The sequence below is a fragment of the Ptychodera flava genome, chromosome 17, assembly GCF_041260155.1.
Source record: "Ptychodera flava strain L36383 chromosome 17, AS_Pfla_20210202, whole genome shotgun sequence".
NCBI classification, from domain to species: domain Eukaryota; kingdom Metazoa; phylum Hemichordata; class Enteropneusta; family Ptychoderidae; genus Ptychodera; species Ptychodera flava.
The window spans coordinates 27,357,772-27,383,992 of NC_091944.1; the positions used below are offsets into that span (position 1 = coordinate 27,357,772).

At 37.7% G+C, this 26,221-nt stretch overlaps 1 protein-coding gene across 4 annotated transcripts; it reads left to right on the forward strand.

The window, feature by feature from the left end:
* The first annotated feature begins 6,335 nt into the window (after positions 1-6,335).
* Positions 6,336-25,217, forward strand: LOC139115928 (adenylate kinase 2, mitochondrial-like). 4 transcript variants are annotated; one of them, XM_070678358.1, is made up of 5 exons: positions 6,337-6,565; positions 14,960-15,196; positions 16,118-16,285; positions 17,739-17,934; positions 23,107-25,217. In XM_070678358.1, exons 1-5 carry the CDS (start codon positions 6,470-6,472, stop codon positions 23,112-23,114), a joined length of 705 nt encoding a protein of 234 aa, XP_070534459.1. In that variant the 5' UTR covers positions 6,337-6,469; the 3' UTR covers positions 23,115-25,217. The 4 variants fall into 4 exon arrangements, with proteins under 4 accessions (XP_070534458.1, XP_070534459.1, XP_070534457.1 ...); XM_070678356.1 differs by lacking the exon at positions 6,337-6,565 and adding an exon at positions 9,801-10,045; XM_070678357.1 differs by lacking the exon at positions 23,107-25,217 and having other exon boundaries at positions 6,336-6,565; positions 17,739-18,091.
* Positions 25,218-26,221: the final 1,004 nt, after the last annotated feature.

Here is a 26,221-nt window from a genome sequence, read left to right on the forward strand (position 1 = left end):
CAGGTGGAATACATAATACAAGAACGATTTTATTAATAATATTAATATTTATGATCATGATATTAATGACAAATATTAATAACAAATTTCATACTTTTTAAACCTAGTGAACTTGTATACTTAGCGACAGTTAAGGCATGGCATAGCTTTGTACTTAATAATAAATGTAAAAAGTATCAAACAGTCTTTAAGTATGCTGTCAACGAAGAGGAGTCATGGGTGGACAGGTGACAATATAAAGAATTGACAATGCAGAGGCTCGACGTTGATAATTTAAGAAACCGTTTCCGATTTTGACGAATTGACTTTTCTGACATAGAGCTGCACGGTTCAGGGATGTTGTTTCAAACTGGAAAATAAAACCTACAAAAACGACTCGGAACCATATATAATAAATTTTACAAATTACCTCTAGCTTTTTGAACCCTGGAATTCGAAATCCACCCTTCAAAGGTAGGGCAAGATTTCAAGTTGCTGATATTATACACGCAATCTAGCTGCATCAAAACCATGGTACCTGGCTTCATTTGATTATGCTCCGGGCAGAAATAGGTGATGAAGCAGATAGGAATTTGGAGAATATCTGAATTTCTGAAAACGCAGACGACAGGCAAGCAGAAGAGATCAGCAGGTAAATAAGTAGAACAAAACTTCGTATAAACGGCCGTGGAATGCGCCTTGGGGCTCCGACAGATATCCAGACTCTAAAACTGTTTCAATAATTTCCTGATCTACCGTTTGTTGGGGGCCGTCTCATTTTAAAGCTCTTGGTGCACGAAAAATGTTCACAGTCTTAGTTCTCCGAAAATCGAAACAATATTTTGTCTGGCGGCCATTTTGAATTTCAAATATCGGGAAGTGTCAGGTAATTTGTTTCTCTAGGACCAACCAAACTTACCACAGTGACCCAAGAGTTTTATTCTGGATTTGCCAAGAGAATGGTTGAAAATTCATTGAGGAAAGTTTGAGTCGCTAACTCTTGAGGTGAATCACAGTCACCTGTAATCTATTCCGATCTGGGTCTATGCGCCCCATAGACTACAGGTTACCTGAAAGATACATGGGAGGATATCGGCAACGACAGTACGTTAAATTTATATTTGTTTATAGCGACATCAACTATTAGCGAGCTCTCTGAAGTAGTTAGGCCTAAAAAAAAAATTGTGTGTTTCCGGTAACCCGACCTACCCTAGTTCAAACCCCCCGACCCTAAACTTTTTTTGGACCTTGAAAACAAATCCCGCGAGATTGGCTGGGAAAAGTTTTAAATCACGCGTGATTTCATGACGTCATTAAACAACAATAGCGACTGCTTGTGCAAGCATGTTTTCCGTAACATGTGAGAAATGCGATCACGTTCAAGAAAAAATGTAAAAAGTGTGAGAGGCTCCCCACCTAACTATCCAAAATGTTTTTGTGTCGAGTTTGTGTTTAATTCGTTTCAAAAATGTGTTCCTATATTCTTATCCGATTTTTTGTGTTAATGAAAATGTTTGTTTCACCTCGGATATTTGTAGGGAAGTTTGGATTAGTGTGTACGGTAATGTTTTGTTTGTGTGGGGAAAGCTTATGGCGAGACGCAGCCGGACCTATGGTGTTACAAAGTTGATGAGTGGCCCTTTGACGCTTGCGTTTCGAAACCCGAGTGTGGTTTCTCATCAGTCGCAATGTAGATTCTTTCGTTAGTTTGTGTTTGTGAAATTTATTTTAATGTATTTTAGTGGTCTTGCTCTTCGAATAGCGAGGCAAGAATATCAATGTTTGGGTCTCGTTGTGAGTCCGTTTGGTGGTCTGGTTTGTTTGTTTTTTGTTTCTTTACTTCTGTAAATTTTGTTTTTACTAGTGTGTCTTTTAGGTTTTTGTTTCTCTTGTAAGCAATGATTGGTGATTCTGGGAATAGATTCCTTAGTGTTGAGTCCTTCTCCAGTTCAGCCAAATGTTTCAAAAGACTTCCCTTAAGATCTTTTGTTTTTATGTAAGGGCTGTATGTTGTACTGAAGATGAGTTTGTTTGTTGCTTCTTTACGTGTACTTGTACAGTTTGTTAGTGTATTACGAATACTGTGGTTTATATTTTCTGTTATATTCGTGATTTCATTGTTTTTGTATTCTCTGTTGAGTAGTTTGTTTCTAAAGAAAGCGACTTTTTTAGTAAAGTCGTCATTGTTGTTTCAAGAGCGAGCGTATCTAAGGATTTCACCTTTGATAAAGCCATTAAATGTTGCTGTCGGGTGACACGATTCTCTATGTAGAAATTGGAATGTGTCTGTTGGTTTAGTATGTGTTTTGATGTCGAGGATATTTTCTTTGTGGTATCTTGCACCTTTGAAAACTACTACATCTAGGAATGTAATTTCTTGCGTTGAGTTTTCGTATGAAAACTTAAACGTTGGGTGCATTGTGTGGATTTTTTGAATGAAGTTAGTGAGTTCGGTTTGTGTTCCCAGAAAGATTGCAAAGACATCATCTCTGAATCTTTTCCAGAAGTGAATGTTGTTGAGGTTGTTTACGATTATTTTCTTTTCAAGTTCATGAAAAGCAATGTCTGCTATCTCTGGCGAGGCATTCGATCCCATGCTGCGGCCGCGGGTTTGGCGGAAATATTGCTTGTTAAATTCAGAACTGTTGTGTTTGAGAGTTAGTGAAAGCATTTCTATTAAGTCTTCTGTGGGTGGTTTTTTGATGCCGTAATTTGTTTGAAGCGAGGTTTGTGAGTTTAATGTTTCACTGACTAGCCGAATCGCTTCATCGTGAATTGTGTTTGTGTCCATCGACACCACGTCGAGTGTTCAAGAAATGCATGTTGGGGGAAATTTGTTTTTTCTTTTTCTTGTATGAAGTTTGTTGTGTCTTTTATATTTGACGGTTGTTGCTGGACCAGTGGTTTTATGAAGTAATCCAGGAATTCTGAAATTCTGTTAGTGGTACTGGAGCAGCCACTAATTATTGGTCTCCCTGCAAACGTTGAGTTTTCAGGCGGCGGTTTGTGAATTTTAGGCAATAAGTACCAATGCGGGGTACGGATTTTTATGTTTTTTGGATCGAGATACTTATAAGTATCATGGTCGATGTGTTTGTTCTCGTACATTTTGTTTAATAGTTCGTGTACTTTGTTTACTGTTTGTTCTGTGTCGTCACTGTCTAGTTGTGTATAATACTGGATGTTGCGTAATTGTCTTTTGCATTCGTGTATGTAATCTTTTGTGTTGACAATGACGATGCCTTCTTTTTTGCAGAGAAAAAAAAAATTACCAAAAAAAAATTTTTTTCCTACCTACCTACCCTATTTCTGAAGAGCATGTTACAGGAAACACACAATTTTTTTTTTTTTGGCCTTAGTTACAGAAGTCCCTGATCGATAACGTCTGTCATAAAAAGTACGACCGTCCATCGACCTTCGCGTGATATGGTATACCTAGATAATGTACATTGAATTGAGATGATATGAAGGGAGGTCATCTCTTAAGGACAGTTATACAACCGTACGTTATTTTCCGACTTCAGAGAGTACGGACGTACCGAACGCCAGAATGCCATCATGGCTAAGAGGTCGCATTAGAACGATCGAGTGGAAATTTGATTATGGGGCCGTCGACAAACATAATTCCTTCATTTCACTTCAGATCTTCTCCCTCCCCCCTCAAGATGAAAGTTTGTTTATGCGAAATGGTAAAATCAACGATGTCATCATGATGTCTTCTTATACTGACACTCACACGCTCCTGAGAGCGGATATTGTATACTGTACATGTCCACATAGCAAAATACCGTAACTACACATTACTCAACTTTAATCCACGATTATCTCTCAAGGGGATGGAACATTTTAATGTATTTCAAGAAACATTTTTGGTACATTTCAAGTTTCCAATGGCGAAAAAGCGTCAGCTTTCTCACTTTAACTTTTCTGACGCTCTTTTGTCTTTTTCCGTTTCCAGTACGCTGGTCTTTCTATTCTAGATGAACTTGAATTCTGTGCTTGCAGCAAAGTTGCACTTGATACTATCAGAAACTAAAAGCCACATACAAATAGTAGTACTTGTGTCTTTGCTTTTTTTTCTTGAATCTCTCTGTCGTTCTGCTTTCCTTACTGCTTGATGTATTAGTAGATTGTGTCTCTCCTCATCAGACTTTGAGTTGAACACGTATTTATATCCACGGCTGCATGCGGTTTTGTCTCCGCCTATTCTTCGTTGTTAACCATACTTGGACAAGAACAAGGTTAGGAAATAATACGAAAGTCTCTATTCGATTTTGACGTAAACAAAACGAAATGAGCTTTAACCCCCCCCCCTCCCCTCTCCGAAGGAATTACATTGATTTGTCATGCATCTAGGCTTTAATTATCAACGGCCCCTAAATTTGGTTGTTAACTTTCTAATCTTTTGCGACATTGGCAAACTTTTAGCGCTTGCTAAATGAAGGCTGGTATCCAGGTATTACCACCGAAAACGAGTATTAATTGAGTACAAGGCTGTAGTTCTAATTCATCCTTTCTACGGCCCTCTTAGTATCACGATCAGAGGATGTGGTATAAAAATACAAATTCTTGATTTTCCATATTCAATACTGGCTTCGTATAGTATACAGCGTCCCTTATATTGCCACCAAAATCGATCAAATTTTAGCTAATAGCGAATCTGAAAGACTTCAAGAATGCTGGGATATTTAAGAGTACTGCAGTAAATTAGATAGGGGTGTTAAGCTCCGGTATTGCCCTCTGCGTCTATACCGACTTCGAAATTTGTCCGAGGCCAATTGTGCTGTTCCGATAACATGGTTTTCAAAAATAGGGTAGGTAGGTCGGCAGGAAGTTTTTTTTTCCAAAATATTTTTCTTTTTATATGTACATTTTTCAGGGGTTCAGGGCGGTCAAACACTGGCCACAATATTTCTAGGAAGATGCATCATACATACAAAAGGAATAAAAATATAAAGACATCCTCATTCAAGCAAAACTCAGATGCCAAGTAACGAACGCGTGATTTTAAGGTTTTTTTCTTTGTTTTTTTTTTTTACTTCCGTGTTCACGTAGCTCTAAAAAGTTTAGGGTCGGCTGGTAAAAAATAGGGTAGGTCGGGTTATCCGAACAGCACAATTTTTTGTTCGGCCTAACAGAATCCTTCTAGGTTGCTATAATAACGCATATAATAACGCATACAGCATATCAAATCGTTCATTGATACCTCTATATTGCAGTACACCTTTGTAGGGCAGTTTGCAAGTTCGGCAAACTAAGTTAAGTCTCCGCAGAACGAATTTGTGAGCGATTGTCGAGCCCGCTGTCATTTCCCCAATCGTATCGGCGGGCGAGAAACCGGCGGGTGGCCGGTATTCCCTCATTTGCAGGGGGGGGGGGGGTCATTCTATGGCCAGCCAACAGGGACAAGCTAGGAGTATGATTTGGGTGTTGTCAGGAGTTTGTCAATTTTGGGGGGGGGGGGGGGGTGCACGAGTTAACGAGAAGCCAGCAGGAGCTAATACATTTGGCAGAGGGCATCATGAAGTTTTTTGTGGAGAGAGAAAATGCGGAGAAATTTCCTCGCCTGGTTTTGGATGAGTGGAAAACTTATCCGGAATTGAAAATTTTTAAATCGTAGCGAAATGAAGGTCATTCTCCTGCAATGGACTCAGGAATGTTCCTAACGCCGTTGGCTTGGACCAGCATCATTTTTGCTGCGAATTTGGCTGTGCTATAAAAATATCACAGGCTTATTTTAGACAGTAGAGCGCTCATTCTGGAAATGTCACATTTCATCCGTCAAGGACTTTTTACCTCAGGAACAGACTTGCGAAGCGGCTGCTTACGTAATCAAAACGCTAAAATTCAATAGCTGTTCCATCCAGCCAGCCAAGGCCACATTTCCCACGACCTCCAAGGTGAACAACTGTCTGCATTCTTTCTTGTGTTCCTCCCTTGTCGTAAAAATATAATCGAAACCTAGTCATAAAGAAGATAATATAAACTTCGATTCTTATCAATGTTCATATCTGAACGACAGTCTAATTACAAATTATTTGAACTTTCCACATAGTAAACTTGTACCACTTCATTGATTGGTCATTGAACTTTAGTCTGATCGCACGGAGCACTGGGGCAAGGGTTACATAAGAAATATGGCTTCTTTTATTTGAGTAGTCTGAACGAAACGTCGGCGTTTTTTATTTGAGATAAGAAAGACGCATTTATTTGGAAAACCCATGTTCCATTTGTCGATGAAATTAATGAAAAAGTTTTCTCACGATTGTGTTGCGCTACCAAAGATACAATTTTAGCAGGCAAACTTGTAAATTCATTAGTCATCGGTTTGATGGCGCCCTCATCGACGATTCACTAAATTTCTGTTCTTCCGCCATTTTGCCCTCACGTGTTGCCACGTCCGTGTACGACTCCGAGTTGCCGGCTAACGTTCTCTGAGCTTCAACTTCTCTTTCGCCCAACTTTCACAGCTCATCTTTGAGATAACGCGATGCCACCAACGAAGGATGCAGCCGAGGAGAAGGAAACGCCGAAGGGCGTCAAAGCTATCCTTCTTGGACCCCCGGGTGCGGGAAAAGGGACCCAGGTAAGATTGCACTGTATCGGGAACTTACGTGTGTTCGGTGTCCAGAGTTGAATAGCCGCTGTCACTATCGTCTGTTCTGACTACACTCCAGTCTGGTCTGACCTTGCCGGCAGATAATTTTTCTAAGGTCTATGAAAAGTGAGCAGCGATGTAATTATAGTTATAAGTGCTACGAGCGTTTGCGATCGCATGTTGTGGTTTTAGCGAAAATCTTGAAATCAACATGTTGGCGAGACATTATCTTCTACAATAATGCACAGCATCAGTGCATGGATATCCATAGTTCCTCCACCAAATCATGGCCGGCAATCATCGGCGTACTACAAGAGGGCGTGTTTGCATAACAATAATCACCAGGCTCACCTGGTGAGGGTACAGTGCCACAAATCTCTCAAGATTTGACACTAAAATTTATTACCACGCATGTGTACCAAGGGGCGAGATATTAGTTCACATACAGTTGAACCCCGTATTAATCACAGTATGAAGGAAGGCAAGGTTGCCATTGAGTCTGATAGTGGTGGCATGTGTTCCAGTATGCCTGCATTTCCAGACATTTTGCCAGAAACTGCATCATCTACCATGATGATAAGAGCAGTGGAATTTGGAATTTGAGTTTTAAAAGTACTGATATACCCCACAACAAATAATGATCAAACACCCATCTCCAAGGTTATCTGTCCGGACAGGTGTCTCTGTAGTTTAGTGTCCTGTCCTTTGTAAATAAGATTTGCTTTCCTGTTATTTGTTTTCTTATGTAACAGTTTCCATGAGTAGTTCACAATGAAACAGTGAGAATATGATTCTCTGCTCATGTGATTTGTTATTTGCAGGCTTAGTCCGCCGCCCATCTTTTCAGCAATCACCCCTATGCCCTGTGAAGGAGCTCACAATCACTATTGATATCAATGAGTTTGGGTCAAACCATAGTAGAGAAAGGGGGTTACATTTTGTGAAGGACTTGATTGCATGAGTGATAATTCAGACTTCAAATGTAAAAGGAACAGTGGACTGTATATCACCTCCACGATAAATAATAAATGCAAATTTTTTTATCAACATGACTTCCAGAGTCGGTGACCATAGATATGAACTTCAGTCATTGTGTTTGCAGACACAAAATTTTTACATCAACCGATTTATCAAAATATTTGACAGTTATCTCTAAAATTATAAAAGTAAATCAAGTAATCAAAAATTGAGCCCCATTTGGGCAAGTGAACTCAAATGAAAAATTAAATTAAAAGATTGCTTGCTTTTGTTATGCAAATCATCATCATTACATAATGTGTTTGCTTTTCCCCCACCAGCATGTCTTGTTACCCTTCTCAGCCTTGGTATGGCTAGATAGTATGGCTCACTTGCATGTCAAACGGCCATTTTGTTTTCTCTGAGTGAAAAAGAATTTGGAGTGAAAAAGTGTATAATTTATGATTTCAGCTCTCTTTGTTCTGGTTATTTATGTAAATTGCAGTGGATTAATATCTGCCAGTCAAATTCATTTTGATTCAATATCTGTCTTTTTGAATTTTGCTAATTGTAAAGGATACTGCTACTATAGCACTTTATGCATTATCAGCTAGTGTTGTCTAGATTCTCCAACTTGGGAGTCTAATATGAAATAGAAGGGGTGTTCATTGGCTCGTGTCTTATATGCTGTTTGTTGAATGATAGTACTTCTAATTGGAGTGTAATATGAGAAGGGTTGAGTGGTGGATGATGCCCAACATGCTGTTTGTGGATAATATCGGATATAATTGATAGTATAGTCTAAACTTCTACTTAGAGTTTAATATTAGAAACTGAAAGGTTAGGTGGTTTCTGATGCAAGACATGCTGTTTGTGGATAAGACTGGATTAAATCAATATCATCTAACATGTATATTAGAGTCTAATATTAGAAGGGCTGGGTAGTGGCTGATACCCAACATGCTGTTTTATTGAATAATATCGAATTATATTGATAATATCATTTAACTTCTTATTAGAGTCTAATATTAGAAGGGCTGGGTAGTGGCTGATGCCCAACATGCTGTTTTATCGGATAAATATTGAAGAAATTGATAATATCGTCTTTTATTGAGAATCTAAAGTCGGAAGTTGGTCGGTGGTATATGCTGCTTTAAGGGATAAGGTTGATAACAATATATTATCGAAGGTGTAGTTTAATGGTCTCATGCTTCTTAGACCTAGCAGTCTCTAACTTAGACATCTTAGACGAAAATATCTGATAATGAATCAGAGGCCAATGTCGCACCTTCATGGAATTGTAATAGTGGGATACACTGTGCTGTAATGTCATACAAGAATAGGAAATTAACACCCTTCACCATTCACCATTTAAAGGTATACTGTCACCTGTTCCAATTTTGCCACAGTTACCATGGAAAGAGAAAATCTAACTAATCACAGATTTAAGCGGGTGGCCGCTTTTTTAAAACAGCGCCTTCACATGGGAATTTTGAATACCGAGGAACACCCCTTTGACCATATATTGATGTATTTAGATTACAGGTGACTGTATACCTTTAAGAGGATGTATTAAAATTTAAATATACACACAGAGAGTAAATAGTAGGTGGACACTGTTTCACTACTGTGGATGGACATTTCACCATATTCTTGTAGTGTCAGAGACAACGATGACATGAATCAAAGGCGTGTAAGTTACCAAGATTAGAGTACACAGTATCCATGAGCAATGCGCAATGTAAGTTGCCTATAGCATCACAAACAGGAAATGAACTGTATTGCAGAATTTTAATATCAAACATTAAAGCAAACGATCCCTGAAACCAGTACCTGTTTTGTATTTAAAGTGCCTATTAATTTTGAAAATTGAGATGAAAGTGCAGATACTGTGAAATTGAAATTAAAAGGCAGTTTGTCACTTTCAATCATTCGAAATATCACTATACAGGAAATAGTGTTTGAGACGCTGGTTCTTTGCTTTCACATGTAATTGTTTTCTGTCAAAAGCTAGGCTGTATTTTCATAAAGTATTTATAGTATTAAAGTTACCCGACTTTGATAAAAATAGCCAGCACAGTTTTTTTCTTCAGATAATTAAATGAAAATGCACTTGAAATCAGATGTTGATTTCCATGCCAAAATGATTTGCACCCTCACTTTGTTAGGATAGTATAATGTATGATAGTAGTTATTATAACTGTTCACAGGTTGTCTCTATGTACGGCATATCATGAATATGCAGAGAGGAAAGGTCAAAGTTGACATTGTCTGGAGGCTTGGCATTTCAGAAATAATACATATGCATAGTGGAGCTTGATATTTTGAAAAACGGTGTAGCTGTGTTAAGATCATTCTGAGCAAATATCACCTCTGAGGTCACACACAATGTCAGTAGCAGTTCCAGGTCAGGAGGGTGCTGGAGTCGGTCAGGGGGAAATGGAGGAGGAAGTCCCCCAAGGCATTTGTGCTGTTCTCCTAGGACCCCCAGGGGCAGGAAAAGGTATGCAGGTCAGTATAGGGAGTGTCTACTGGTAATACTGTACTGTCCTCTGCAGTTGTTGCCCAAGGGTGGTGTCACTACATGTATGTATGTGACATCAGTTCCAGTTGTATATTGTATATTGTACATGTACCAGGGGCCCAGGGTTGGTCTAGGGTTTGCCATATCCTGTACACATAAATACAGTGCCATCTTGCATGTCCTAAATGGGAATCCAAGGTCAGCAAATGAAGATTGGGAGTTGCCTATACAACAGAGGTAGCTTTATGGCTTCAGCCTTTACATGCATAGAGTTATATGGTTGTCTGAACAATATTTCTGCTACATTTGTCCAGATGACACCGTTTAAATCATTGTGTAAAGAAGGGAAATGGATAATAGCATTTGCTCCATTCATCATAGTGCATCATGTGTATTGTGTCATAAAAAGCTGACAGTGGCCAACAGATAGTGTGTCTCTCAGCCTTTTATTGTTTACTACACTTACATATTCACTTTCTCTATGGTTGAGAAAAGACAGTTCATGGCTCAGTAATAACGTCAGCTCATTTTGTATAACCATGTATGTGTGTTAGATATCAGTTGTCCACAGTCTTTTTAAAGGTCTGGTGAAATGCCCATGTTGCAAAATCACAAAAATACAGTTGATGGTCTATAAAACAGTTGCATTCATTTCTTTTTTCGTTTAGCGCGCGTGATTATGAAATATGGCAAAAGAAAAATGCAATGTGGGCGTGTCCCCCGAGCCTCTCCAGTCGACTCTTTTCGGCTTTCCGAAGTTTGCCCGACGTCGTATCTCATAACGGGAAGTGAAGTATTTCACACCTCCATAAGCTCCCCACGGGGGGTAACTTCTAGGGTTTCCACTTACATGATCAGGACAGTGTCCTCCTTCACTTTGGGAAGACGTTGTTCTTTTGGTGGCTGTGACAGCGGCAAGAACATGAACGGCTCAACTGTAAACTTTTTCAAGTTCCCGTCAAGTGTAGAGTGTTTGAACCATAATGTGCTTGTCTCGGCTGGTTCGTACGATCGGCCACGGTCCCTCGGCTGAGCCTGCCTCGCTACTCGCTACACAGAAGGTTGGGACCACAATGCAAGTCAACTGCATGAACACCAACACTGAACGTTGTGACTGCCATTAAAATGCACTAGTCTACAACACTGAACGTCGTGACAGCAATGCAAATCGACAGTAAAAAACGTAAATGGGACCGTGATTAAAATGCACTACAACTACGACACGGAAGGTTGGAACCACGATGCAAATCAGCTGCATGAACAGCAACACTGAACGTTGAGACTACCATTAAAAACGAACAACAACACGGAACGTAGAGATCATGATACAAATCATGGAGGTAGAGTCCTCCATTATACAAATCGACAGCAACACGGAACGCGTCGTTGGGACGGCAATTACTGAGGCTAAATTGAAGAACAACGGGGAATACCGGACCACGAGGAACGCGATGCAACTCGACCACAACATGGAATGTTTAAGACCGTGATTAAAATGCACAACACAGAACATCTAGACCGCAATCAGTGTAAATCTACTATAACACCGAACCTTGTTGCCTCGATTAAAATGCGTATGTCTGCTATGTATAGCAAAAGTTTCAATTCTCGCGAGCGAGCGTTCCTATGCCCGCTGTACACTGGACAAAATGACGTCAACTTTATCACAAGGGCTCGATTGCGTGTGTCCAAGTTTCAATTCTTGCGAGAGCCATTTATGCATGCTGTACACTAGACTAAATGACGTCAAATCTCTCGCGAGACTTGGCTCGATTGCAAATACGTACGACGCGACGGAAAGAACGCAATAATACGGAAGTAGACACAGTTTTTGCGAATCGCCGAGAGAGAAGCGCAGATTAAACAAAAGACTAAAAAACCCACGTTTTTTCTTTATTTACCATATTTTTTAAACAAAAATCAGTTTCGCCACTGTGGCGAATTAGGATCGATTTTTTTTCGCCACTTCGGATTTCGATTCGCATTGGCGAATGTGGCGAATGGGCAGCGCGAAGCTTGTTTTGTTAGCGGATACCGGGCAGAGATAAGGCGGCGTTGGACCGCTATTCGATGTAAATGAACACACCTGTGACGTCACAGACGGCCAACCTTGACTCCCGCTGAGGGCGTGACCTGAGTGTCGCAAAATGACCCCATGAAAGCCGCGCATAGAAATATCAAAAAAATTAACACTTGCGCGTACTTTTAGGTTGCAATTTTGTTGCGAGTGTAATAGTATTGACCTCCTGGAAGATATTCTTTCACACGACCGGGACCATTTCACCAGACCTTTAATGTTCTAACTTGAAGCATAGGAAATGTATCAGAGTAAAATACTTGCAGTCCTCTGAGTGTTTCTGCATATTTCATCCAATAACAAGCAACATGTTAGCTGAGCAATTCTGTACATGCATTAACTTTACATTTATGAGTACCTACAATCCCATCCTGAATATGTGAAGCAATACTGAGGAAATGTAAAATTCATTTTATTTGTGAAAACTGACCTTCAAACGTTGCTTTCATTGCTCCCATTGTACAGTGTAACATACAATTGCATTGTTTATCTACAGTATTATTTTCAGCAAATAAAATATTTACTGTATGTCGTAATGAATAATAGATTTATGAATATTTGATCTGAGAGTAACATCATAGCTTTTGTCAAAGCTTTCATCAATATCAAACACTGCTGACAAGTTTCTTGAATAGTTAATTTTATAAGATGCCCACAACATGGAATTATTTTGTTCAAGCTTGTCAAATGAAAGTCTGAGAATAATTTGGATGATCATACCTGTTGCATTTTGAAATGGAAAGGTAAATTGTCGATTTGTTGTAACTGACCGTGACTGTGCTAGTGGAAACTAATTGCCAAACCCTCATCGATGCTTTCAGCAGCTGACACCAGTGATGACATTGCTACTTTTGTGTTCATACAGTAGAAAATGCAGAGATTAACACAACATGATACTGAAGTATTCATTCTCAGTCTATCTTATTACAAATTATGCAAAGGTCAAATGATGATACTAATAGGTCACAGACACCCATGTAAGATATTGCCCATATACTTTACTCATAGATTCCCAGCATTCATGCATAGAGCCCTACATGAAACTCAGTCAGTCGCAGTTTCAAGTTTCCTTCATTCAAATGCCATATTTCATGGATTCAGTCACAGACCATGTTCTGTATATCATCATGAAAGCGTTTACTTCCATTGCCTGATGTTGTGTCAAAACCTTTTCAACAATGAATTCGGATTGAAAGAGGCATTTTGGCCGCTGGTTATATAGACTGGGAGATCTGTTGCTCAAGGGTGCTCCCCACCCTTCCCCTCCTCTCAGAACAGAGGGCAGGGTTGGGAGGGAGAGCAGAGCATTGGGAGCACCCTGGAGCAATGGATCATCCAGTTTCTCGTATATGTTGAGTGGTTCTTTTCTGGAGATGATCCATCATGGTGTACATCACAATGAGGGGATCTTTTCTTAAAATAGACAAAATCACCATTTCAAAAATGTACATGGCTAGTGACTTAAATTAGGAACTCCTACAGAAGGTTGAAAGCTGCATGGCTGTAAGAAGCAAGCAGTCTGTGTTTTGCCGGGAGAGAGACTGATATTGATGGTACTAGAAATGACTGTTCTTTTACAGCCTACGTGTATCTGTGTCATGGTTTGATTGCTTTGACCAACCAAGCAGAACTTAAAAACAAGATCAACTGTGCTATTTTTAGAAGCGTACAAACCAAAACAAAACCTAGGACAAAAACGCAAGTGACTTCCTTTCTTGTTGAATTTCAAGTGATATGAATATTCATGAATCTTTTTAACATTCCCAGAGTGCTGAGGTTTATGAATGTTTGACCTATGACACTTATCTTTTACTTTAATATATATCGCTTGTCTTGAATGTTTCTTGTCAGTGAGTAAGGTATACATGTATGTCATGATGGTACAATTTTAATATGCTGAAGTAAGTACTGTGTGTTTAAATTGTGTTTTGAAGCAGAATCAGAGCTGTGTTTGGGAAATTCATAGACTGTGGAGTGGAAGCAATACTCCACTACTTTTATAGTCCTGTGATGAAAGACTGTGAAATGGAAATGACCCAAATTAAATATTCATGTCTTCATAATGCTTTCTTCATGTGAAATAATATTTTTTTCTTTCCCAACAAGGATTGTTGCACAAAATATGATTGTTCTACTACTATCATAAATTTAAACTGAACTGACGTTTAAGTAGAGAAAAATAATTCAGACAGACAGCAGAAATTTTTTGCAAATTTATCAACAGCTACCAGCAAATTTATTGCCATGTCAGCCCCAGATAACGTGATCCTTTCAAATTTGTATACCTACATACATGTACAGATTCACCATAGCCTGTAGTAAGGTAATGGCAATGGTGTAATGTGCATTTCACTGAGAGTTGCTTTCATGGTCAAATATGTGAAGCAACGCTATTAAAATGTAGAATTTCAATGTTTCATATTGACCTTGTTGCTTTTTCTTTTGTTTGTCATTTGCAAATTGTTGTCCTACTCCCCAAAATTTGTTACTAAACACAGCATCTATACCCATGCACCATTACTGCGTATGTTTGAATTCTAGTCCAGACCAGAATTCACTTGTCAAGAATAACAATACAGTCTATTATGTATAGGCTGAGTTGACAAGCTGAATACTGTATCTCAACATGCTTTTAGAGTAGAACAAGAAACTGCAGTTGGCATTAAAAAATAAATAGTGAAAAAAAATTATCCAAAGTAACAACTACTGACCCCATCATACATTCCTTGAAATTTGACTGCTGTAGTTACATTTTATGGGAGTCACATTTTTCAAACATTTCTCTTCATACCATTTTTGTCTTTATATTTCTACTTGGTAACAGGCTCCATTACTAGCACAGAAGTACTGTGTCTGTCACTTGGCCACCGGTGACATGCTGCGTGCCATGGTGGCCTCCGGGTCAGAGCTTGGTCTTGAACTCAAGAAGGTAATGGACGCTGGTCAGCTGGTCAGTGACGACCTGGTCGTCCAGATGATCGACCAAAATCTGGACAAAGATGAGTGCAAGAATGGATTCCTGTTGGATGGATTTCCCAGAACAGTGACACAAGCAGAGAAGGTGAATGAAATTGAATTTAACAAATTGCAAGGTCAAGATACAGGTGGTAATTTTATCTGTTCAACCCTAATTCTAAGTAAACAGGTCCACACTCACCATTGATAACAATAGGTTTGGGCCAAACTACGATGGTGAAAGGGTTGCAGCCAATGGACGAACAAGGGATCAAGAATCACCACAGAGTGTGTGTTTGTGGTTCCAATGAATTCACATGAACAAGACACAGTTAAAGGGACAATGGCTGCAACCTATGAAGATATTTTCACTTTATTTATTCAGCAAAGCAACTACATTGTCTTTTTCTCTTCTGTGTAGTATTTTGCAATCTTTGACAGAGTATTTATCCAGCAAACTCGATGCGTTGTGTACAGTATACATTATTACTACAGACATCGACTCACACACTCTGTTGACAGGTTGAATTTTAAAGTGGTTTGGAGAGGAGAATGACAAAATGCTTTAAAAACAATAAATAAATGAAACTTCATCATGATTAAAAGTAGTACTGTTTACGGTTATAGAACTTTAACTTTCTGGCTTGACTACTTGAGATTTTTTACAGCAGAGACCAAGTGTGATAAAATGGATACTGTGTAATACAGTGCTTGTACCGTATATTCCTTGCTTCAGACAATGCATTGTGAATAGAAATAATACAAGATAGGAACAAGATAGAAAACCGGCCATTTTTTTCTGAGCAATCTATTGATATGCTTATAACGATACAAAAGAATTAATTTTTCACAGCAAAAGAATATGCAAATCATACATTGTTATGTAAATTTGTCACCACTAGTGTGTTTCCAACCCAGTGAGAACTTTGCGCTATGTTGCTTTTACATTGACAGCTTCATCACGATAATTTACTGTCATCAGATGTTTTGTCATCATGGCTTAACAACCTCTGTCTCACTGTTTCAGCTTGATGAACTGTTGGACAAAAGGAAAGGCAAGCTTGATTCCGTCATTGAATTTGGCATTGAGGATAGTCTCTTGGTGCGTCGTATCACCGGCAGGCTGATCCACAAAGCCAGTGGCAGATCCTATCATGAGGAGTTCAGCCCCCCTAAAGTACCAATGACTGATGATGTAAGTTATAATACAGTATTTCATGTAGATGTATTGAGGTACAGTAAATCTGTTGTAACTGAACCTGCAAGGGACTGAGAGAAGCGTTCAGTTTTGAGAGGTACAGTTTGCAGAGGTTCTTTGAAAGTGGAGCCAATGTGAAAGGGACTGAGGAAAAAAGTACAGATTAGCCAGGGTGCCAGTCTGGACAGGTTTCACTGTATCTTTCCTGTGAAACATGTGATACCCCAGAAATACAGACATTCTGTCATTCTGCATTTTCTATTCTGACAACACTTTCATGATTTCTTACTTTCACTAGAAATCATTGTCTCAGAAAATACTTTTTCACACATATATTTTAGTCTTAAATCTTCTTTGACCGTACATGTTCCAGATTACATCACTTCTTCTGTATAATGTGTACATGTCAATATTCAGCCTCTGAAATCCACATACTGAGAATTGACTGAAATTTAAACTACATTTTGGCCCGTTTAGTATTGATCATACTGTTACTCTTCCACTTCAAATTCAGTGATGCCCGTTGTTTCCTGTCTTGGACATCTGGACATCTGTACTGATGTTACAAACTCAACTAATTTGCAAGTCTAATGATACCTCATAGCCTTAGGGACCGTCTCACATTGTCGCAGAAGTTCAAGAAACGAAATTCCTTCGTTTAGATCAAAACCCCCTCCCCCTAAACGAAACTTTAAAAGTGCGAAATGTTCATGTCTGCCTGAGAGTACAATGTTGCATTTTGCTATAGCTACTAAATACGTATTCCCCTTGCAACAATACAATTAAAGTAATCGATCAGATTTGAGTACTAACAGGGCATTTTACTGCATAAAAGTTTCGTTTTATTTTACTTTCCCTGTTTGCATCTCTAGTGATGTTCTTTGTCTTTGTGAACACGCAATTTGTACTTGGTAGGGGCGGTAAATAAGCGAGAAACTTTGACAAGTGGGCCCAGGCATGTTCAATCATATTAAAACGACTATGACCAGGTGCATACAAGTGAGAATAAAGACATCTAGTGGTTAGAGCATACGCTTATAAATAGCACATTTTTAAAAAATGATCCTTTTGTCTTTGTAGAATTTGATGAATTAAAGGTTTAGGATACAGTGTTACTATCGGTAAATTGTGTGTGGGGCACAAACGAGATGGAAAGAGTTACAAATTTGTGGCACGAGTGTGCAGTTTTTCTTCAATTTAAAATAAACACACGAAAACTTGTGATCACAAAATAAAAGTGCGAAAGTGAAGTTCACTAATTGAATGGAGGTCAAACCCCCTCCCCCCCCCTAAACGAATGAATTTCGCTTTTTGAACTTCTGCGACAATCTGAGACGGTCCCTTACATAACTCACCCATGATATCATCAAGGGCCCCTAGGTAAGTTATAACACAAAAACATTAACTCCTTAAGTACCATGATATTTATAGCTATGTGGTATCTTTGCAGGTGACAGGTGAACCACTGATCAAGCGTTCAGACGATAATGCTGAGACCCTGAAATCTCGTCTGGAGGCCTACCACAAGCAGACAGCTCCGCTGGTGGACTACTACCAGAAGAAGGGAATCCACACCAAAGTAGACGCCTCACTGGCCCCAGACGCTGTCTTCGCCAGCATCCAAGCAGCCTTCTCTAAAGCTCTAAGTAAAGATAAAGTCATGTTTGTCTAACAGTAGAGTAGATATCACAGTGTGTTCTGTCTGTCCGGGCCCCCATCTTAATGTATAGGGTAATGTTATAGCTTTGCATTGTGGGAATGAAATGTAATTCTGGGATATGCGCAGATCAGTGTACGCATGCATTCTCAAATAGTAACAGGGTCCAATTTGTGTTGAACTAGCTGAGATTATCTTTTGGGAAGAGTCTGATTTGATTGATGTTGATAGGAGGAAGTTTTATTTAAAAATTCTCTCTAAAATTCAGTGTCAAACAATGTGACACTGATAGGTCATTCAGTGTGACCTGTAGTGACCCAAGAATTGACCTTTCACCTCTAAAGTTTCATAAAACCTGTTTTAAGAGTTATGGACCATATGATGTGCTAGTTGTATTGTTCAGTTGAATTTTATCAGCTTGAGCATATCGTCTGGTCATGATTTGAAAGAAATTTGATTTGCATATCGTCGTGTGGATCAGCTCATAGACCCTCGAGAAAAACTTTTTCTCGAGGGTCTATGATCAGCTTTATGAATGGCCCGCTATGTCCCCCCAAAGTGTTGTACCAACAATCATGTCACTCCTCAGAATTACCCCTCTATGTAGGAGCTGCAATCTTATTTGAAGATTTTACCGTAATTGGTGCTAAACTGCTTGATGGTCATTGATACCATACTATCTCTGTGTGTATAGAGAGAATAGTGAATATTGAAATAATGTTTTGATTCAATCTAGTTGTACATTTTTTCTGTGTTATGTAAGTGGTAACAGTAAGTACACTAGTAAATGTGAATGTTTAGGCTTTAAAAATCAATTGAAATCTTCAGTAACTGCCTGGTATCTCTGGATAAACATCAATATAAAACATAAGTGTGTGATCAGTTCAGAAAATGCAATTTTGACAATTATTTTTCACTTAATGCGTAATGAACAATCAAGGAAAGAACACCCATGCCCAGAATACAAATTACTGAAAAACATGAATTGTCACAAATATTTGCGGCAGATTTAACGTACTTTGCTGTAAAATTATACATGTTTGTATGATCAACCAACATGTTACAAAGGTTTCACAAGATTATTTTTCCTTTTATGTCAGTTGCATGGACCTTCAAAGACGTATTCACTCCCATGATGCATCTGCCACACAATTTCAGTCATATATTGAGTGCTTGAATGTCATAGTTACTGTCAATAACAACTGGCTTCACTTTTTCGAGACTTTGTCTTCCTCTTCATATAACAAAACTATCCCAAAGAGTAAAACAGTGTGTACCACCGAGTGAAAAGTTCGTCTCGTTGTAAAGGCTGATTTTGTACAGTGTTGGTACATATTCCATGCAACAGTGATTGACAGGTCTGACATCAATGTAAATAGTGGTTATCCTGTTGATTTGCAGTAAAATTCCTGCCATTTTAAACCCTTTACTCCCCAGTTTCACAGTGTAGATTTCCAGCTTTGCCATAGAAAAGAAACAGGGTTGAACAATTTTCGGGGGTGAAAGGGTTTAGAAGCAATTCCCTTTACTTTTGAATTTTTTGTGTACTTCCTTATAACTTTCCAAGTGCTTCAAACCAAACTTTGTCTCTGAGATTGTAGATTCTTCAGTTGAACTTTGACCCCTTGTGAAGAGTGCAAACTACTTACATTTTGTGTCATTGTGCCTGTCTCCATGACAACACTCCATATCATCTAAAGATGCATATCTAGAGTAAGCACATGAAACCAGGTTGAGTTGTCATGGCAACTGAAATGATACGTTCCAATACACAAGAGACTCTTTCTGTATAATTTTTCTATATCTGAGAAAAAACATTTTTATCTTTTTCTCTCCGTGTGTGTCTTTGAATGTTACTGAAATTTCTATTAACAAGAATTTTCGAAAGGGCCAGTAGCTGTAACTTTCGATGATTTTTTCACAATTTTTGTTTTTACATATTATCAGCTAGTTTCTTGTTCTACTCCCCGGAGCATGTTGAAACACCAACTGTTTAACTGGGCAACATAGCATCTCTATGTTTTAAGTGCACTGTTATGGTTAACATTTTCATTCTAGTCTGGACCAGAATTGAAATTGTCAACAATAACAATTCAGTTTACACATGTACAGGCTGAGTTGACAAGCTGAATACTGTGTATCTCAGCATACTTCGGGAAGACGAACCAAAAAGTAGTTGCTATTAAAAACAAAAATAGTGAAAAAAATCATGAAAAGGTACAGCTACTGTTTCTTTAAGTTGATTAGCTAGTTTCTTCTTTGAGATTTTTCATTTTCTCAACTTTCACTTGTCAAATGCCATGTTGTTGTTGTAACTTTATGCATGCATTTCTTTCAGTTAAACTTACCATATTTCACTCACTGTTATTGTATTGGTGGATGTGTTTTATTGTATAATCATCCGATTTCAACTTCAAATCACATTTTACAACATGTAATCTTCTTCCTCTTGTTTTGTAGAGAGACTAACATTTTGGTGTAATGAGGGCTTGTTATTTGTGATTCTGTCATGTGAGAAACGTTTAAAGTAAGAACGTTTAAAATTGTCAAAGTAGTTCATTTACAGCTGACCAACTTGAATAAAATGATAAACAAATAACAAGAAAAGGGTTTGTTTTTCGTATTCAGGCACACTATTTGCATTTGCTTGGACAAAATTGATGCGATTAAAGAAAAGACTGTGTACCATCAGTGTCACCACTAAAATGTCATTGTTTGTAGTAGTACATGTACAAAGTGTACAGTTCTGATCAGTAAACTTATTGTCCTCATCTTTCTGCATGTCAGAATTACCACTGCATGTAAACATTCTGTTCCATGTTGATATGCCTGTGAACTCAAAAATTGAAAAAGAACCCAAACTTAAAGAAATCACATTGTGGTTTCATTTTTCTAAGGGACAAAAGATGAGAAACAAATCACTAATTTTTTGAACGCTGACAAACCCTTAATTGACAATTGGTTTTGTCGAAAACGTTTCATTAAAAACTTGTGTGCCAGATATTATTTTAAAAATCCTCAGCTGATAAAATGACAAGCTTTGACTTGATAAACTGAACATCTATTGACTTCCTTCTCACTGAGCGCAAACCTTTTCGTTCAACTATCGACTGCAAAAAGGATAGATGGACCTCGGTGGAAGGTTGCCCTCTGGTGTCACGACTGGTGAATGTTTACACCTTCAATGTAACATACCTAACTCCAATGTTAATGTAACTCAACTGTTATCCATTTCCTTTGGTGTACATTATCATTGTCAAAGTCTCTGTAATCATCAAATGTTGTGAATTTCCACAGTTATTTGAAATAAACAAGACTAAAAAGACATTGATCCTTGTGGGCACATATGTTAAATATTAAACACACACATTCTCACCATCACTGCATCATATGCACGTAATACCCCTAATATCTAACATCGTATTTCACATCCTTTTCATTGTAATGCTTCTGCTTGCTTCCTCGTATAATGCATCTTCGTAATGCTCTTTTCAAAATTTTGTAATTTTCTGTATTCTTATTCTTGCTGTAGCTGTCAAACTATAGTTACTGACCACAGACTAATCATGCCTTGCTGGCCAACCAACAAAAGCAAACTGTTTCTGAAGGTATCCATCAGCTTGGCAAAATACTTTTAAATTTTGACTTGTTTTTTTGCTTTTGAAAGAGTTTAAAGGGTGTCTGGTCAACCAGTGAACAATGTAAGGATAGTGAATTTCATGCAAGTCAGTCTTATATTGTAATGCCGGGAGGTAGCTTTTTTTTCTGAAAGGTAATATGGGGGACACTGTCTAGATGGGAGTGTAATAGGGCAAATTAGTTGGGTTTTTTTTTGTTTCACTATTTTTGATCCGGCGTATTACCAAAAACTTGGTTTCATTTTGGTTGAAAAGAATCAGGTCGAATCAGAAACGAGTGAATGGGAGAAATGGACACAGGACTCGATCCTGATTTTCAGAAACATTCTAACTTACAGTTGCGAAAGTGAAATTGTCCAATGTTTTCCATCAACAGTCAGTGGAAGGGATTCCATTTTACCAATGTCAAATTTGGCATGACATTCTCTATGAGTGGAAACCACTGATGACCAGAGAGTGAAATATTTGTCTGTAAACAACAATTTGCCCATGTGAACCTGATGAGCTACGCCCTTTTAATGTTTTTTTATAGCATTATCACAAGACGTACATCTTTATCATACTAAATGCAATAAGTGTAAATATGGCCATTTGAAGCTGCAATTTTGAATGGAGTTGCGTTTCAGCTTAAACAAAGGCGAACTTTGCTGAAAAAATATGCCTAAGTTATGCATCAACAAATTTGCCAATTTTTGGGAAAGTGTGGCTTTGCTAGTTAACCTTAACTTTGTGCTTTACATACACACAAGCTGATTATATTTGAATGTTTGTCAGCAGTTCAACTCTCGGACCAATTTTATCGGGGATACTTCCCCAATCTGAAAAATTGTCAATATCGAATACCAGTGAATTGTTAATACTTTGTTTGCCAAGTTGGATTTTATTAAACATCTGATTTGATCCCATCATACCTCCAAATTATATTTCAAATTCAAGTTCAGAAATAACTGTGTAATTTTGGTACTCTGAAAGTAAAGTTCATATTTCAAAACTTGATTGGGCAACTCATCAAATGAAATGGAACATGATGGATATAATGAAGGTCACTTGTTACTGAATATTGCACAATTCCAAGTAAAGTCAACTGGGCAATTTGGAAAAAGTTACTTTTAAACATATTTACCATTGTCTTTACCAAACACATGGATCCACAAAAAATAGGGAAAATTAGAAAGTTATTACCATTTACTGCCGATGACAACCCTGACCCTGAAAGAACCAATGACACGTAGAAACAGTCAGTGTTACGAATTTTACAAAGTATATTCTTCTGAACAATAAAAAACATATTTCAAAGGTTTCTGGTTTATTCTTACAGATTGTAGGCATACAAAAAATAAGATTTGTTTGAAGATTTCTGGAGAAATCTTGTATTGTTTATGAAATTTTCAAATTGCCAGTACATGTAATTGGTTGATGATATATGAATTATTCTCCATCTAGTCCTAAGCTCAAAGACGTTGTTGAAGATACTGTCCTTTCTATACTAACAATTTGCTCTTAATTTTTTTATTTTTTTTCAGATGACTGAGTCAGGTGGATTGGCGGTAACTGATTCTGGTCGTTTGAAAGCAATCGCTATGCCTTACAATTCTCTGTCTATTGTTGGTGAAATGAAATATGCATCTGACATACTTTTTATGTCGGTGTTGATGGGAACAATTTTAAAATACGCAAAAATGCAACTCTTGAAATTCTCTGAAAAATACCATCAAAGTTGATGTCTTACCATTTCAATTCTCAAATTTTTCATGACTTGCTCAGGCTCAAAGACAAATTCACATGCAATGACTCCTTTTCAAATTTTCTATATACTGCTACTGTTTTACAAGATTTTAAACTTCCTATGGACTTAGAGACAGATCAGAACTCATTTATTTTTGCTGTATACTGCAGCTTGCTTTATCCGAATACTTAAAAGGGTTTGAAATACCCTCCTGCAAAAAGCCTTCAATATGAATCATCAGCAACTTTCAGGAAGTGGTGTCCACAAACTGATGATGTCATTCCAGACATTAGACTGAAAAATTTGTCGCTCGTGGGCACTCTTAAGAGGGGGGGTTGGGGAGCCTAGAGAGCGCCCTCGAGTGACGACCTTTCAGTCTGACCAGACACAGACAGAGCACAGTCATCCATAATGGTGACTCTCAATTGTTTTGTGTGCACCACTTCTTTATATTGATATAACATCAACAACGTGGGGCATTATAAGTGAAATCAAGATTGTTCAGTTTGAAAAGCTGTCGCTTGGAAACCTTGTTCATTTTGCCGGTGTGAGATTTTGGATGAAGCAAACTGCAAAGCATTTGATTTTCACTACCATGAAATAATCTGAATGAATTTCACTCTCACTAAAGAAAATGTACAAAATTTAGCAATTTAGCAAAATTATGCGATCTTTTTGAATATCAATATACTATCAACCACACTGTTTTGCAATGGCAATGTGCGTTTGCTCTACAGTAAAATTCACAGGGTCACATCACAAGGTCAAAGTTCACAGGGATGCATTATGGGTAAACCTTGTACACACAACATGAGTACATGAATTGAATCTGAACTGTAGTAGCCAATCATAAACTTCATGTATATTAGAATGTTTTAATACCATTTTAGTCATTGAGGGTTTCAAACCGAAATTTGACGTGCCAAAGAATGGGCTTACAGGTTATTTAAAGAAATTGACAGTATGCAACTTCAAGCGTACATTTCCCCAACAGTAATAACTTCCAGTTTCTAACTTCCTTGGCTATTCCATTTTTGAAATAGATAATTTTACATACACCATGAGATATGGTTGGTATTTGCATTACCACTTTATCACATCACAAATAATATCCTTTACTAGAAAACATCTTTCATCTTCCAGGAGCACATAGTAAATTTTTTGTAACCCATATATAAAAAGCAATACAACCCATGTAGGTGCTATCACTTGACTGGAATTACATGGTCATATAATATTATTATTATTATTCTGGCAAATCAAGGTGTGCATATCTTCTCAATGTACATGTGACTTGGGTGATCACAGTTTTAATCACAGTCACAATATATGGAAACTGCCAAACTACTGCAAGACAACTTTATTTTCACCAGGGTTTATTTTCTATTAACTCAGATATCCAAGAGTTGTCATATTTTTAAAACAAATTTCATTGATACAGTGGTTTTTCAACCAAAGAAAGGCAAACCTTCTACTGGGTGCAGATCGTCTTGAGATAGTCAATTCTGTTATCATTTTAAAGTGTTCCGGGTGTTCTGAAGACAATCGCCAAAATTGAAGACGAATATTTTTCATGCCCCCTTTTCATCTTCACCTCATCGCATATTTTCTGGCTGCCTGCCAGGTTATCCAGCTGCTGGTGACTGACATGGTCGGCCAATTGAAATTAGTGTTACAATGAATGGTTAGAAGTGTGAAACCAATCAACAACCAGGTTGCATATCCAGTATTCATGAAGTTGAGTCAATTTTTAAGTGTCGTAGATTTAATAAGAATCTCTAAAAAGTACATTATAATGAGGAATTTACAGACTATCAGGTTTGAGTGTTCGGAATGAAAATGTAAGTCTTTTCTGAGGAAGAAGTATTCAAGAGAAGTCATTAAATAAAGGCAACAATTATTGTGAAAGTACTGTGATATTCTTTATTTCAACACAAATTATGGTTGGACAGCATTTGACTGCCTAATGTGCTTTGGTGCATCAGGTAATCAAACGCATCAGATAATAGAGGTAGCATGACGATAAACTTAGTGTAAGGTCATCACAGGACAAATACATGACACAGTGAAGGAGAAAAGAATTTACAAAACCAGTGCTGAGATGAGACTAAGACACCCAATATATATATATATATATATATATATATATATATATATATATATATATATATATATATATATATATATATATATATATATATATATATATATATATATATATATACACAAATACATATATATATATATATATATATATATATATATATATATATATATATATATATATATATATATATATATATATATATATATATATATATATATGTATATGTATATATATCATAGTCAAACGTAGTAAAATAAAATAAAAAATAGCAACAAGAAACCTTTGCTGAGACCAAGACTCCTCTCCCCTCCCCAACCTCTTGAGACTGACATTTCCGCTTGCCCATCTCTATTGAACCACAGTTTCGCCGCCGTTTTGGATTCAGAGTGACTGAGCACGCTTCGGTCACCATGACTGAAAGACTCACAGCTGCAGACGACGTCACAAATGATTGAAAATAAGAAACCGCCTTATGATAATGACTTTAATCTGACTGTAACTGTTGCACGTCAATATATTGATACGTGCAGAGAAAACGAACAAAAGGGTGAACTCAGCAGTTAACGTTTAAACAAAATTTATTACGAAAATAAAACTAATTGCTAAGTCAGGGATAGGATACAAGCTTTAAAGTGTACAGACTACTTATCTCAGCTGGGACGGCAAAGCTCCAGTCTCAGAGTTGTAACAGTCAGTCGGATGAATGAACAGTCCTTTGGCTTGCAGGCTTGAATTTGCACAAAGTCCACAGTATAAATCCAGCGTTGGCAGTGAAGGTCTTGAAAAGTCTTGAGAATGACTACTG